We start from the raw sequence: 15,808 nt of genomic DNA on the forward strand, positions 1-15,808 counted from the left end.
GCCTGCCGTCATCTATGTAAGATGTGACTTTGCTCCTCCTTGCCTTCCACCATGATTGTGAGGCCTCTGCAGCCATGTGGAAATGTGAGTCAATTAAACCTCTCTTTATAGACTTCCTAGTCCCAGGTATGTCTTTATTAGCAGCACAAAAATGGACTAATGCAAGATCAGAGCAGGTCTCTCCATGTGCAGAACACCCCAGGACCCAACACTTAACTAAAAAACAAGAACACATGGACACCGTGCCTGACCTTGAGGTCCCACCAACCCACTGCCCCAAGCCCAGGAGGAAGCCTCTGTCTCCACCCTGTACCTGTATTTGATGTCGAATACTGTGGAGTCCTCATCTTCATCATCCTCTTCATTTAGTGGCGCCATTTCCACTCGCTCGGCTGGAGTGGTGATGATATCATACTTGCGTGTCTTCTTTATCCTCTTTCCCGACCTGCAGGAGAAGAAGCACATTCATGAGAACACAGCGGGGAGAGAAAGAGTCACTGGGCCCAAGCCCCAGAGGACCTGACAGCAACTTAGCAGCTGGTGTTTAGTCAGGTTTCCTTCCTCTGTCTCAGAGCGTGAGGATCTGATGGAAGGCAAATCACACTGCTGCCTCCAGCCTGGCTGCTGAGACTGATCCCAGGAGATTCGGTTAACACCCTGCTGCCCCACTTATGGTCATGGGACCTCAAGTGAGTGACTGACCTTGCTAACTTTTAAAGCAGAGGTCTCTGGCCTGAGCACTAAAAATTCAGTAAGCAAGATAAATAATACACAAATGCAATATATATATATTATATAATATATATACACAAATGCAATACACAAATGTAATATATATACACAAATGTAATATATATACACAAATGTAATAATACACAAATGCAATATATATATTATATATTATATACTATATATTAATTATATATTATATACTATATATTAATTATATATCTATTATATATATTATATTATATATATTATATTATATATAATATTATATTATATATATTATATTATATATAATACTATATTATATATAATACATTATATATAATATTATATATTATATAGTATATAATATATAATATATAGTATATAGTATATAATATATAGTATATAGTATATAATATATAATATATAGTATATAGTATATAATATAATATATAATATATAGTATATAATATAATATATACTATATAGTATATAATATAATACATATAGTACATTATATATATTATATATTATATTATATATTATAGAGTATATAATATATATTATATGTTATAGAGTATATAATATATATTATATGTTATAGAGTATATAATATATATTATATGTTATAGAGTATATAATATATACATTATATGTTATAGAGTATATAATATATACATTATATGTTATAGAGTATATAATATATACAATATGTTATAGAGTATATAATATATACAATATGTTATAGAGTATATTATATATACAATATGTTATAGAGTATATTATATATAGTATATAATATATAATATATTATATATTATAGTATATAATATATAATTAATATATAGTATATAATATATAATCAATATATAGTATATAATATATATTAATATATAGTATTAATATATAGTATATATGATATTATATTATATATTATATTATATATTATATATGATATTATCTTATATATTATATATTATATATAATATATTATATATGATATTATCTTATATATTATATATTATATATAATATATTATATATGATATTATCTTATATATTATATATAATATATTATATATATTATCTTATATATTATATATAATATATTATATATGATATTATCTTATATATTATATATTATATATAATATATTATCTTATATATTATATATATTATCTTATATATTATATATTATATTATATATTATATATTATATTATATATTATATATTATATATTATATTATATATTATATTATATATTATATATTATATAATATATATCATATATTATATATTATGAGTGCAGATATATAACATAATATATTATATATTATATATTATATGTTATTATATATTATAACTATATATTATATATTATATATTAATATATAATATATAATTATAATATACAATATATAATATATAGTATATAACATATATACTATATATGTATATAATATATAGTATATACATATATGTATATACTATATATTAATTATATATGTATATAATACATATTATATATGTATTATATACATATATTATATATGTATATAATACATATTATATATGTATATAATACATATATTATATGTATATAATACATATATTATATATGTATATAATACATATATTATATATGTATATAATACATATTAGATATGTATTATATACATATATATATATAAAATTCTTTTTTTTTTAGATGGAGTCTCGCTCTGTCACCCAGGCTGGAGCGCAGTGGTGCGATCTCAGCTCACTGCAAGCTCCGCCTCCCGGGTTCACACCATTCTCCTGCCTCAGCCTCCCGAGTAGCTGGGACTACAGGCGCTAGCCACCACGCCCGGCTAATTTTTTTTTTTTGTATTTTTTGTAGAGACAGGTTTCACCGTGTTAGCCAGGATGGTCTCAATCTCCTGACCTCATGATCTGCCCACCTCGCCCTCCCAAAGTGCTGGGATCACAGGCGTGAGCCATTGCACCCGGCCACAAACGCAATATTTTAAGAAAGCAAAATTCATGCTTTAAAAAAAAGCCCCAAAGATCAAGATGTCCAATGATGCAATATTTTAAGAAGGCAAAATTCATGCTTTAAAAAAAGCCCCAAAGATCAAGATGTCCAGTGAGGACCGGGTTTGTCACAGCCTGACGCTTGAGGGCACCGCCCTATAGGCCAGCTAGGGTCAGAGCTGGGTCAGAAATGGGCTGCTCTGTGCTTGTGTGATCAGGGGCAAGTCAGTTCATCTCCCTGAGCTTCCATTCCCTTACAAACCAAATTGGATAGGAATAGTCTTCCTCACAGGTGAGGGAGAATTGCATGAGATGACGCCGTTAAGCCTGCACACAGCAGGCTCTTGGCAAAAGTCACTATTAGGGATGATAAATAAAGAGGAGTTAAATACGCTACATCCCTTCTCCTAGGTCAAGGGCTTGTGAAAATGAGTCAATTTTGTTTCCATCATGAGGATTCATGAGGAAAATGGTTACAACACTACAGTGTTCTGGTTTTGTTTTGTTGTTTTGTATTTTAAAGACAGGCTCTTGGCGGGGTGCGTTGGCTCACGCCTGTAATCCTAGCACTTTGGGAGGCCAAGGCGGGTGGATCACGAGGTCAGGAGATCGAGACCATCCTGGCTAACATGGTGAAACCCTGTCTCTACTAAAAATACAAAAATTAGCTGGGCATGGTGGCATGTGCCTATAGTCCCAACTACTCAGGAGGCTGAGGCAGAGGTTGCAGTGAGCTGAGATTGCGCCACTGCCCTCCAGCCTGGGTGACAGAGCGAGACTCCATCTCAAAATAAAATAAAATAAAGACAGGGTCACATTCTATCACCTAGGCTGGAGCGCAGTGGTGCAATCACAGCTCGCTGCAGCCTCAACCTCCTGGGCTTAAGCAATGCTTTCACCTCAGCCTCCTGAGAAGCTGGCACTACAGGTGCACACCACCACACCTGGCTGGGTTTTTGGGTTTTTTTCTATCTGTAGTAGAGACGAGGTCTTGTTATGTTGCCCAGGCTGGTCTCGAACTCCTGAACTCAAGCGATCCTCCCGCCTCAGCCTCTCAGAATACTGGGGATGACAGGCATGGGACACCGTGCCAGATCTAACACTATGTTTTTACCTTTAGGATGGTAGAGGGTCACTGTGGGCTGCAGGGAAAGCACTGACACGAGCCACTTCAGCCTCTAGCCTAAGACTCTCTGCACGAAGGCTGTGATATGTATCAGAACATGGCTGGAAGGTCTAGGACGCCACTGGGAATAACACTATTAGTGTGATGACTGACGTTCTTTGTGTTTGTTCCTGCACTCTCTTGAACTTTTTCCTAACTGCTTTATATTCACTGATGTCCCTGCTTTTTCAGAATATTTAATGCTGTCTATGAGAAACCAGCCAACCCAGAAAGTCATAAACGGGGCACTGAAGAATCGGGTTCCCTACACATTCTTCTTGCTGACCGTAAGCTATTCCCGAGTGGAGACCACATCAAAGACACACGCGAGATCTCTTTGTCCTCAGCAAGGAGAAACTCTCCAGTAAGTTGGCAAAATGAATGAAAACAGAACTTCACTTTCAGATTTTCTAAAAATTTCTTAGCAACAGCAACTTGGTCTTGTCTTAACTGATATGATTTACCAAAAACATGGTTTACCAAAGTGTCACGTCATCTCTTTGGCATAAAGCAACCTATACAACCCACAGCACCCACTTCTCATGGTTCCTTGGGTACGGAAAAGGAGTAAGATTTTGGAAGAGAGGGAACAATCAGCTGTAAAGTCTGATGATACCCAAGCCTCATCACAAAGCATTTTTCCTCTCTGCTTTCATCACAGGTATATACACACACACACAGGCACGCACAGGCATGGGTGTGAATCTACCTGGATTCTGAACACAGGATAAACCATGGTGCAAATGCCAAGCCTGGTGGTAAGAGAATAAACCAAAGGGGCACACAGCCAGTCACCTTGCCAGTAGCCCTGGGACAACAGTATTTAGAAATCAAGTTTTATGTGGGACTTAAATGCTAACTTTATAAACAGTTGGATCCACATTCTCTCCCCCAAGAGATTCTTCTCTCCACCTCCCTCCAAAGGAGTAAAATAAATCTCTGCATTCTGCCCTAGATGACTTATAATCCCAGACCAATTCCATCTCAACACTGGAAGGGGGAAATTTAAGCCCAGAAGTAGATCCAAATGCCACAAGCAATCCAAGACAAAACCACAAGAAAAACCACCCATCCTCAAGCCTTTGAGACTAGGGTCAAACTCCCGATCTACACGCCTTTCTCAGGAAGACAGCCCTAAATCTCTGTCCGGACAAGTTGCGGCTGTCTGGCAGGAGAGCTTGGCTTCTGCAAAGGGGCAAGGCTGGGCTGTCCATTTCTGACACGCAGCTGAACAAGCATCTGGAACGGGAGAAAAGAAATGTCCTTCAAACCGAAGGACATGAGAAAGTCCCCTGTGGACCCTCAAAAGGACACACCCAGATGGCTTCAGGCTGAGAAGTCATAGTCATATTTGTGACTCTTTTTCAGGCACCGTAAAGCCCAGAAAATCCAAAATCGGATTAGCAAACCTCCTTGCATACTTGGAACTTGATGCCTCATGCAGTCATTGGCCCTGGGGCAGGACTGATGGCTGACCCTGGGAGAAAGCTCCGGAGGCTCTGACTTCAGCCCTAGCCCTGCCTCATGGGAGTGAATCCCTAACACTTATAAAATCACTTTCCTTCTCTATAATCTTATCATTCACGTAGAGAGTCTTACAATAAGAAAATTACCCTGCTGAGCTAAAATAAGGCTCTTGAACACCAACCCCATGGGAGGAGGAAAACCACGCTAGCATCTAGAACGCTGTGGCCCATGACGCTTTAATGGCAGCCTCTGCAGCCAAGCAACCCCAGAAAATAAAAAATCCCAAGATTACATACCAAAGGTGTGATGGCTAATGCTCTATGACAACTTGAGTGGGCCACAGGGTGCCCAGACGTTTGGTCACACTGTCTGCGAGGATGGCCCTGGATGAGATTAACAGTGGAATCAATGGGCTCTGAGTACAGCAGATGGCCCTCCCTAATGTGGGTGGGCCCCATCCACGCAGTTGAAGGCTGGAATAGAACAAAAACACACAGCCTTCCCTCAAGGAGTAGGAGAACTCCTCCTAACCGCCTTCCAACTGGGACATCAGTTTTTTTCCTGCCTTGGGACTCAAACTAAAACATCGGCTCTTTGTGAGTCTGCAGTTTGTCTGCATTTAGGCTGGACCTTATACCATCAGTCCTCCTGGGTCTCCAGCTTACAGATGGCAGATCTTGGGACCTGTCAGCCTCCATAATCACATCAGCTGATTCCTTACAATAAGCCTCTCTCTCTCCTCTCTATCTCTCTCACTGTCTAGCTATCTCTCCACACACACACACCCTATTGATTCTGTTTCCCTGAAGAATCCAAATACAAAAAGCTATTAGCAAGAGTCCTCATGTATGCTTCAAATGCCAGTTTTGACATAATGAGCTGGAGAAATTACATTTCAAACAATCAACTCTCTGAAACACAACTCTCTTTACAAAAGAAGAGCAATTTCTGCTGTTTCCACTGCTGGGTGTGTTAATAGGGATAAAACTGAGACTGCTGAGAAGTTTAAAGACATCGAGACACGTTCCCAGCTGAGGTGCACCGGCTGTGTTGACGAGGGTCTCCGCAGATGGTAGGCAGGAAACCTCACAGCGTATAAATGGAGTTGGGGGTGCAGGGGCAGGGAAGTGGGATTGGGGGTGCAGGAAATCTTCACACATTTCTTTTTTTTTGAGACAGAGTCTCGCTCTATAGCCCAGGCTGGAGTGCAGTGGCACAATCTTGGCTAACTGCAACCTCCACCTCCCAGGTTCAAGCAGTTCTCCCTGCTCAGCCTCCGGAGCAGCTAATTTTTGGATTTTTTAGTAGAGATGGGTTTTCGCAATGTAGGCCAAACTGGTCTTGAACTCCTGACCTCAGGTGATATGCCTCCCTGAGCCTCCCAAAGTGCTGGGATTACAGGCATGAGCCACCGCGCCCAGCACATTTCTCAAATTAAAAGGAGAACTCTTCCTTCACTAACTGTGCACCAGTCAGAAGCGGGGAAATTTAGGAACAGAGCCAATCAGCATTTTCCACATACCTTCAGATCTGCAAGCCTGTCTGAACAGTGGGCTCAGAGAACAGTGCAGTTCTGCCTCAGAGAGAGAGAAAACGTGAGAAAATGGGAAAATAAAGTGCATTCGAAGCCTAAAAACCCTAACCAAGTCTGGCTCTCTCTTCTCTAAGTGTAGATTCTTTAACATGTCTTTTTAAATAATAGTCCATAAGGCTGGGCACAGTGGCTCATGCCTGTAGTCCCAACTACTTGGGAGGCTGAGGCAGGAGAATCACTCGAACCCAGGAGACGGAGGTTGCAACAAGCCGAGATCTCACCACCACACTCCAGCCTGGGTGACAGAGTGAGACCCTGACTCAAAATAATAATAATAATAGTCCCTAAAAGTTTAACTTTTCCTGGGTGCCAGCTAAGCGATTTAAATTTGTGATCAAATGCAAAACATCTAAAGCACGCTTCAAGGCACGTGCTGCTGGTATCCCTGTCTTACAACTGAGGAGACTGAGGCTCAGGGAAGCCGACTTGCCCACAGCCATGTAGCTAATCAGTGGCAGAGCTAAGGTTTGAAGCAGGCAGTCCAGTGACCAGAAGACTTGCAGTGGGGCCTGCTTCCCACGTGGGTGAGTGAAAGTGCCGCCCAACTACCCATGGTCTGAGATGTGCCACGGAGACAGGCTGCATCGGGCTTGAGAGTATAGACTATGGAAGCAACTCAGGAAAATCACAGGGCATAGTGAGCACATATGACCCCTGAGAGGGCCAGGGGTTGCTCCAGCTCAGACCTCCCCAACAGGTCGCCTTGAGCCATCCCTGGCATGCCCTGCTCTGTCACTCCCACTCACTCCCATCCAAGAGGCCCACTCCACGCCTCACCGGACTTCGCAGCCACTTGACTTTAGCACTAAAAAACTCTTTGCCCTCCCTCATCACACTTTCTGGAACGTGTCACTTTGCACAGCTCACATTTTCATATTCCACACTGATCTGGACACACTTCTAACAAACCCTTTCTGAACTGTGACTCCCTCAGGAGGTGTGCTGGTTTGCAGCCAGCCCACGCCCATTTCCTCCCTCCTTTTGGCATCTGTATCCTCTGTGCCCTGGGTGAAGCCCCCTCCCACATGGGCCTGGCCACACCCCCAGTTCCAGGAGTGGACGTGAGCCTGGAGCCTGAGCCAATCCAGGCACTGCTACCCCCAGGCCATGGCAATGGCAGGGGAGCAGGGCAGTGGGGAGGGGAAGGCACGACCAACCCGAGCCAATGACTCTCTGCTGTGAAGGCTGGAACAGGGCAGGTGGGCGCCCTCCCACTGGCCTTGAGGCCCAGATGACATAAGCCATCGTGCCACCATCTAGAAACAGAAAATAAAGGCAATATGGTGGAGGGCAGATTGGAAAGAGAGAGACCAAGTCCTAAATCGACTACCAAGCCAGCTCTCCTTAAAAACTACAAGGCTACTCTCTCTTTCACCAAAGCCAGCTGGGGTTGGGTTTTCTGTCACACACACAACCTAGAAAACCTTAACTGCCTCGAGGTCTCAGGGAAGGCACTGCACGAAGGGAAATCACCACTGTAATCACAACACCTTACTGGGGCTTTTTCCACATTTTAATAGTGAGCCTTCCATATGTAAGTATAATTTTCCTATATCCTCAAGCCTGTTTAAACCCCAGGACTCTGCCCCTTATAGAAACAATGAACCACACGCACAGAAGCAGAGTGACATTATTTGCTTAGGGCTACCTGTGAGCAGGCTTTCAATGAGGACAAACATCTGGCAACTGCACCTCCCAGAACTGCCATGAGCCTGAGGCAAAGGCAGAGACTACACGGCTGTGATGAAGCTGAAGTCCCCTGGGTTCATTCGTGGGCAGTGGGCCAGCCCTGGGGACAGGGCCCTCATTTTACTCAGAGACGCACGCAGCTCAAGGACAAAGCGCCTGGTTCTAGAAAGAGCCCAGGTTTGCAGTCAGACTTGGGTTCGCAGCCCAGTGCCCCCACGTCCAGAGCCTGTCCCCTCAGCTGTGTACTGGGTGGCGCTGGGGGCCAGTGGGACGGCAGCCTACGAGGACAGACCAGCTAGCACTCCCCGTCGAAGAAGGAACTTTGGGAAATAAAGAATTGAAAAGACTGCTGGCCCATCTTCCACAGCAGGAATCTTTCTTTTCTGAGATAGGCTACTGTTAACCGGAGGCCTCAACCTGCTTGAGATGTAAAGTGGTCGTTTTATTAATAAATAAATGTCCATATTGTCTTCACAGGAATAGGCAAGGCCAGATAATTTCTAGAAGAGATAAAGCACCCTTCCATCCAAACCAAAACTCATTTCTAACAAGAGAGAGGAGAGGTTCAAAATTCTTTTAGTCTGAAATATAATCCTGAAGCCAGAGGGTTTGTTTACTCAACGGACTGTTCACCAGCTGCTCCGAAACAGGTTTTGTGCATACATCCCACTTACACAAACAAGGAGGCCAGCGGAGGACACCAGCCCCCGGCAGGCCACAGAGGGGGAGGCCTTCCTTCCTCGCCCTTACCCACGAAGAGAATAAAACAGGACTAAACCCTTTAGACTCAGTTCAGTTTTGAATGTGACAGTCAGAGCCACCAACCCAAAGTGCAGAGACAGGTTCAGGGCTCAGCCCTGTAATTCCCTTGTCGGTGTGCTTCTGAGCAAGCCTCTCGTCATGAACCCGAATTTCTTCATCCATTTCTACTTCCTGCCAGGTGTGGTCCGGGTTCTGATGACACAGCCTCTAACGCCTCTCGCTCTACTTACTCCAGGGGGCCACAGGCTTTCTCACTTCTCCTGAGGCCATTCCAGGACATCCCAACCAGGCTGGGTTTTCTCCTTCTTCCAAATCCTGCAGCCCCTCTTCATAGGCACATCCCTGCCACGGGGCACTGTCTACACATGACCTCCAGGCACGCAGGCCCCTCCTGCGTCATCCACAGCGCTGGGGTGACGGCACCAGCAGGCACTGTGAGGCGGCAACCCTGAGTGCCAGGTAATGCACATGTGATCTCATCACAGGCTCCCGCCAGTGAGGCAAGGAAGGCTCCCATTATCAAGGCAAGGAAACCAAATCCAGAAGGCACTGAGTGACCTGCCCCAGGAAGCAAGCAGGGCTCAAATCCAGGTGCATCACACTCCACAACATGAGCCCTTCACACTCCAACAAGAGGGCAGGAACTCACCTTGGACCTCTGGATGTGCCCCAACCCTACGACTCGGCATTCAACAGACACTTCTCAGGACCCAGAGGTGCCCCTGCAAGTTCTTTTGGTTGCCAGCCAGCTCCCGCGATGACCGAAAGCAACCAAAACAAGCTTGTGTCAATAGAAGGAGGGCACGCTGCGCCTCTGACTAGGAAGTTTCAATCTCATAAAGATTTCAAGCCATCTAAATTAATCTGCAAGCTCAGTGAAATACAGTAAGATACCGACCAACTTCTGCTGGGGATCTAAATGAGCTGATTCCAAAATTCATGGGGATGGGAGAAGCACCAAGAATGGAATAGCCATGAAAATTCTGTAAAGGAGTTAGAGAGTAAAACATGCTGTAAAAATACAATAACTGAACACAGCGTGATATGGTTTGAAACTGTGTCCCCAACCAAATCTCATGTTGAACTGTAATCCCCAATGCTGGAGGTGGGGCCTGGTAGAAGGTGACTGGATCATGGGGGTGGGCCTTCATGAACTGTTTGGCACCATCCTCTTTGCGCTGTTCTTATGATAGTGAGTGGGTGAGTGCCTGAGAGATCTGGTGGTTTAAAAGTGGGTGATACCTCCCGCCTTGCTCTTTCTCTTGCTCCTGCTCCCACCATGTGAATGCCTGCTCCCCCTTTGCCTTCCACCATGATTGGAAGATTCCTGAGGCCTCCCCAGAAGCAGAAGCTGCTATGCTTCCTGTACAGCATGCAGAACCATTAGCCAATTAAACCTCTTTTCTTTATAAATTACCCAGTCTCAGGTATTTCTTTATAGCAGTGCAAGAACAGACTAATACACAGTGGCATCCCACATTAACAATCAGATGCTATAGCAGAATAGAAAGTCCAGAAATACACCCAAATACACACTGGAATCTAGTATAGGATAAAGATGGCATTTCAAATGAGTGAGAAAAAGGTAACTCATTAAATATTTTGTTGATAACCACCCATATCTCACACTTTATATCAGCATAAATTAGATGGATCAGACTTAAATGTAGAAAGTAAAACCATAAAAGCACTAGAAGAAAACATGGGAGAAATCCAAAATCCATTTTTTTAAAAAGGATGATAAATGTAAACACATAAAAATGTCTTAAAGTCAAGGTAAATAGGCAGGGAGCAGTGGCTCACACTTGTAATCCCAGCACTTTGGGAGGCCAAGGCGGGCAGATCACCTGAGGTCAGGAGTTCGAGACCAGCCTAGCTAACATGGTGAAACCCCGTCTCTACTAAAAATACAAAAATTAGCCGGGCATGGTGGCGGGTGCCTGTAGTCCCAGCTATTGGGGAGGCTGAGGCAAGAGAATTGCTTGAGCCCAGGAGGCGGAGCTTGCAGTAAGTGGAGATCGCGCCACTGCACTCCAGCCTGGGCGACAGTGAGACTCCATCTCAAAAAAAAAAAAAAAAAAAAAAAAAAAAAATCAAAGTAAATGATATACTGGGAGAACTATTTCCAACTCATTATAAATTTTGGTTTTTGGTTTTTGGTTTTTGTTTTTTTTTTAAGACGGAGTCTCGCTCTGTCACCCAGGCAAGAGTGCAGTGGCACGATTTTGGCTCACTGCAACCTCTGCCTCCCAGGTTAAAGTGATTCTCCTGCCTCAGCCTCCCAAGTGGCTGGGATTACAGGCACGCATCACCACACTCAGCTAATGTTTGTATTTTTAGTAGAGATGGGGTTTCACCATGTTGGCTAGGCTGGTTTTGAACTCCTGACCCACCCGCCTCAGCCTCCCAAAGTGCTGGGATTACAGGCATGAGCCACCGTGCCTGGCTAACTCATTATAAATGTTTTAAAATTTAACCTCCTTAATATATATATAGTCCCTACAAACCAATAAAAAAGGTCAATAATCTAATTGAAAAACTGGTAAAAAACATAACACAGGCAGTTCATACACACACACACACACAAACCCAAATGGCTCCACATTGTTAACTACGAAAAAATGTCCAATCTCACTTTCAATAAGATAAATGTAATTTTGATCTTCACAGAGATTCAATTTTTCACCTATTAATTTAGCAAAAATAGAACTGTCTGAAAACACACTGTTGGCAAGGATGTAGAGAAACACTCTCTCATTACTTATTTGTGGACATGTAAATTGTTACAACATATACAAAAAGCAGTGAGACAATATCCATCAGTTACGAAAGGTATAGCCCTTAGTCAGCAATTCCATTTCCAGGAATTTGTCCTACAGGTATGTTTCCACATGTGTGAAGTGACACCTACATGTCCATTAACAGGAGACTGATTAAATAATGTTACATCCAAATAATGAACATTAAGCACCTATATAAACGAATGAAGGGCTTTTTATAGCCTAACAAGGAATAACCATTCAGACACACAAGATATTTTTATAAAGCAAGATGACAAGCATAGTGTATGTGTAAGAGATAGAAAAGATATCCACATGCAAAAGAATAAAGTTGGACCCCTATAAATCATGTAAAAAAATTAACTCACACCATGTACAAAAATTACCTCAAAATGGAACTTACATATAAGTATGTAAGACTTATATGTAAGAGCTAAATTTATAGAAAAAAATAGCATAAACCTTTGTGACACGGGATTAGACAATGGCTTATTAAATATGACACCAGAAGCAGAAGGAACAAAAGAAAAACTAGATAAATTGGACTCATCAAAATTTAAAACTTTTGTGCTTCAAACGATATAATCAAGAAAGTGAAAGGACCCCCCCATAGAATGGGAGGAATCACTTGCAAACTATACATCTGATCAAAGTATTTGTATGTAGAATATATGAAGAACTCTTACCCATCAATAATAAAAAGACAAATAACCCAATGTAAAATGGGCAAAAGACCTGAATAGACAGTTCTCAAAAGATGATTTACAAAGGCACAATACACGAAGGCAAACAAGGTCAACATCACTAGCCATCAATGTATTGCAAATTAAACAAACAACGAGATACCACTTTATACCTTAGGATGGCTATAAGCAAAAAGACAGACAATAACAAATGTTGGTGAGGATATAAGAAATAATAACCCTCATACACTTCTAGTGAGATGTAAACTAGTACAGCAATTTGGAAAACCATTTGGCAGTTTGTCAAAAGGTTAAACATGGAGTTATCATATGACCCAGCAATTCCACTCCTAGGTATATTCCCAAGAGCCACCAAAATACATGTCTGCACAAAAACTCATACACTTGTTCAGAGCAGCATTATTCATAATATCCCCAAAAAGGAAACAACTTAAATATCTGATATGGTTTGGCTGTGTCCCCACCCAAAGCTCATCTTGAATGTAGTTCCCATAATCCCCATGTGTTGTGAGAGGGACCTTGTGGGAGGTGATTAGATTATGAGGGTGGTTCCCCCGTGCTGTTCTCATGATAGTGAGTGAGTTCTCACAAGATTTGATGGTTTTATAAGGGGATTTTCCCCACTCCGCTTTGCACTTCTCTCTCCTGCCACCATGAGAACATGTTTGCCTCCCCTTCCGCCATGATTATAAGTTCCCTGAGGCCTCCCCTGCCATGCAGAACTGTGAGGCAATTAAGCGACCTCTTTCCTTCATAAATCACCCAGTCTCAGGCAGTTCTTTATAGCAGTCCCTGAGAACAGGCTAGTACAATATCTATCTATTGATGAATGGGTAAATAAAAGTATACCCATTCGATGGAACATAATGGCAATAAAAAGAAATGATACATGCTACACATGGATGAACCCTGAAAACATTATACTAAATAAAATAAGCTATTCACAAAAGACCACACATTGTATGGTCCCATGTATATGAAAGACCAGAATAGGGAAATCTATACACAGAAAGAAAATTCAGAGATGCATAGGGATTAACTACTATGGATTCATGGTTTCAGTCTGGAGTGATGAATGTATTCTAAAATTGATTTTAGTGATAGATGCACAACTCTGTAAATATACTAAAAACCATTGAGTTGGACACTTTATTTATTTTTTTTAGAGAGACGGGGTCTGGCTATGTTGACCAGGCTGGTCCAAACTCCTGGCATCAAGTGATCCTCCCATCTTGGCTCCCAAAGCGCTAGGATTACACGCATGAGCCACCATGCCTGGCTGGGTTGGACACTTTAAATGAGTGAATATGGCGTATAAGTTATATCTCACCAAAGCCATTATAAGAAATAGGAAAGGAATTGTGTGTGTGTGTGTGTGTGTGTATGCATGCATATACATACATATATATACATGCATGTATATATTACACTCGCTTGCTTCTATATTTATAAAATCTCCCTGAAAAGATTTGACAAGAAATTGACAACATAAAGTGAAGAAAATTGTATGGCTAAAGGGTAAGAATACTTTTTGCTATATCCTCTTTCGTTCTTTATGAATTTTGAACCATGTGAACATATGACCTAGTTTAAAACCAAGTAAATAAATAAAATTCAATGTAAATGATTAAAATAAATTTTGAAATAGACTAAGTCTGTGTCAGGCTGCCCGTCTGGCAGGAGACCCTTCTCCCAGAGCCCACCCATGGCTGCCTCCATGTGGCTTTGCCCGGCTCTCCTGGTGACTTCAGAACCCAAACTCAGTGACTCAAACCTTTCCTCCACCTCGGCTGTTTCCATTTTTAAGCCCACTAAAGTAGTTCTGTAGCCAAAGGACCAGCGTTCTGCCAAAACCATATTACTTGTCAACGAACAGCACATGTGAACTCTGACATTTGGAAAAAGTAATCAAGAAAATGAAAACGGATCATGGGAGAGGAAGACTGAAGCACACAGGTGCCACCAGTGTAGACGGGAGGACTAGCAGGCGACCCTGAGCCAGGCGGTCCCTCCGATGCTCTGAGGACACAGACCTGCCTCGCTTGTACCTGAGCTCTACACTGCATCTCCTCCTCAGGACATAAGTAACAGAGCTTCCCCTAGAAAACCAGCTACACTTGAAGAAATGAAGAACATGACTCAGAACCCACTCTTCAGCCCTAGCCTCTGCCCCACCCTGTAAGGAAGCAGGTGTTGCAGGCCCCTGGACAATCAACAGGCTAGCCAGGGTCTCACCACCATGGCCTGCCACCAAGACACATTCCCAATAACCAGCCTACCTCCCTTTCTGCCCTGGGCACAGCCCTCTGAGCTCCACCCGACACCTTCCACCTACAGCATTTTCGACAAGCCACTGAGAGGCAAACACTGTGTGACAGAAATCTCATCTTATTCCACTGCAGATGGGCCACTTCGGACAAACAATAAGTCACACGAGGCAAAAGCATTTTCTTCTAGTGCAGCAAGAGCCTCCAGATCTCCAGCAGCCAAGCTCCAACACAATCTAGCTCTGGCAGAACCCTCCCCAACACAGGCTGGGGAGACCTTGGATGCACCCTCGCCTCACCCCTGTCCTGCGGCACCCCCTCCCACCACACTGCAGCCCCTCTGTTCCAGCACCCAGTCACCCAGTCAAGCACCATGGCTCAACATACCAGGTCAATAACTCAAATGTCCCAAGGCCTTGTAGATAAAAGAAACCAAAGCAGCAGGACTGCTGAGACCTAAACAAGGGAACAAACACAACAGTGACAAGTGGTGGACAATGCTCTGTCTTCAAGTCAAAAATGCACAAAGAGCGGCACCCTGCCCAGCCTAGGTGGAGTGGCAGCCACCCAGCTCCTGCTCAGCTGCCCCGGAACAGAGGTCTTGCACTTCCATGTATCCCCATCTGTCAAAAGAAGCAGGAAATCTAGATTTTTAT

The 15,808-nt window shown here is 42.5% G+C and overlaps 1 protein-coding gene across 5 annotated transcripts in view; it reads right to left on the bottom strand.

Annotated features, from left to right (window-relative positions):
* The window catches only part of FAM174B (family with sequence similarity 174 member B), a 39,003-nt gene that overhangs the window by 12,123 nt on the left and 11,072 nt on the right, over positions 1-15,808 (bottom strand). For 4 of the 5 annotated variants that reach the window (XR_010137248.1, XR_008513787.2, XM_054531908.2 and 1 more), the window contains exon 2: positions 314-445. Coding sequence is in view for 2 of the 5 variants with exons in the window: in XM_054531908.2 (XP_054387883.1) it covers positions 314-445 (132 nt within the window). In the remaining 3 variants the exon portion in view is untranslated. Of the gene's footprint in view, positions 1-313; positions 446-9,631; positions 9,895-15,808 lie in introns of those variants that run through there. The other variant, XR_010137249.1, reaches the window with a different exon arrangement.

This window comes from Pongo abelii, chromosome 16, assembly GCF_028885655.2.
Source record: "Pongo abelii isolate AG06213 chromosome 16, NHGRI_mPonAbe1-v2.0_pri, whole genome shotgun sequence".
NCBI classification, from domain to species: Eukaryota; Metazoa; Chordata; class Mammalia; order Primates; family Hominidae; genus Pongo; species Pongo abelii.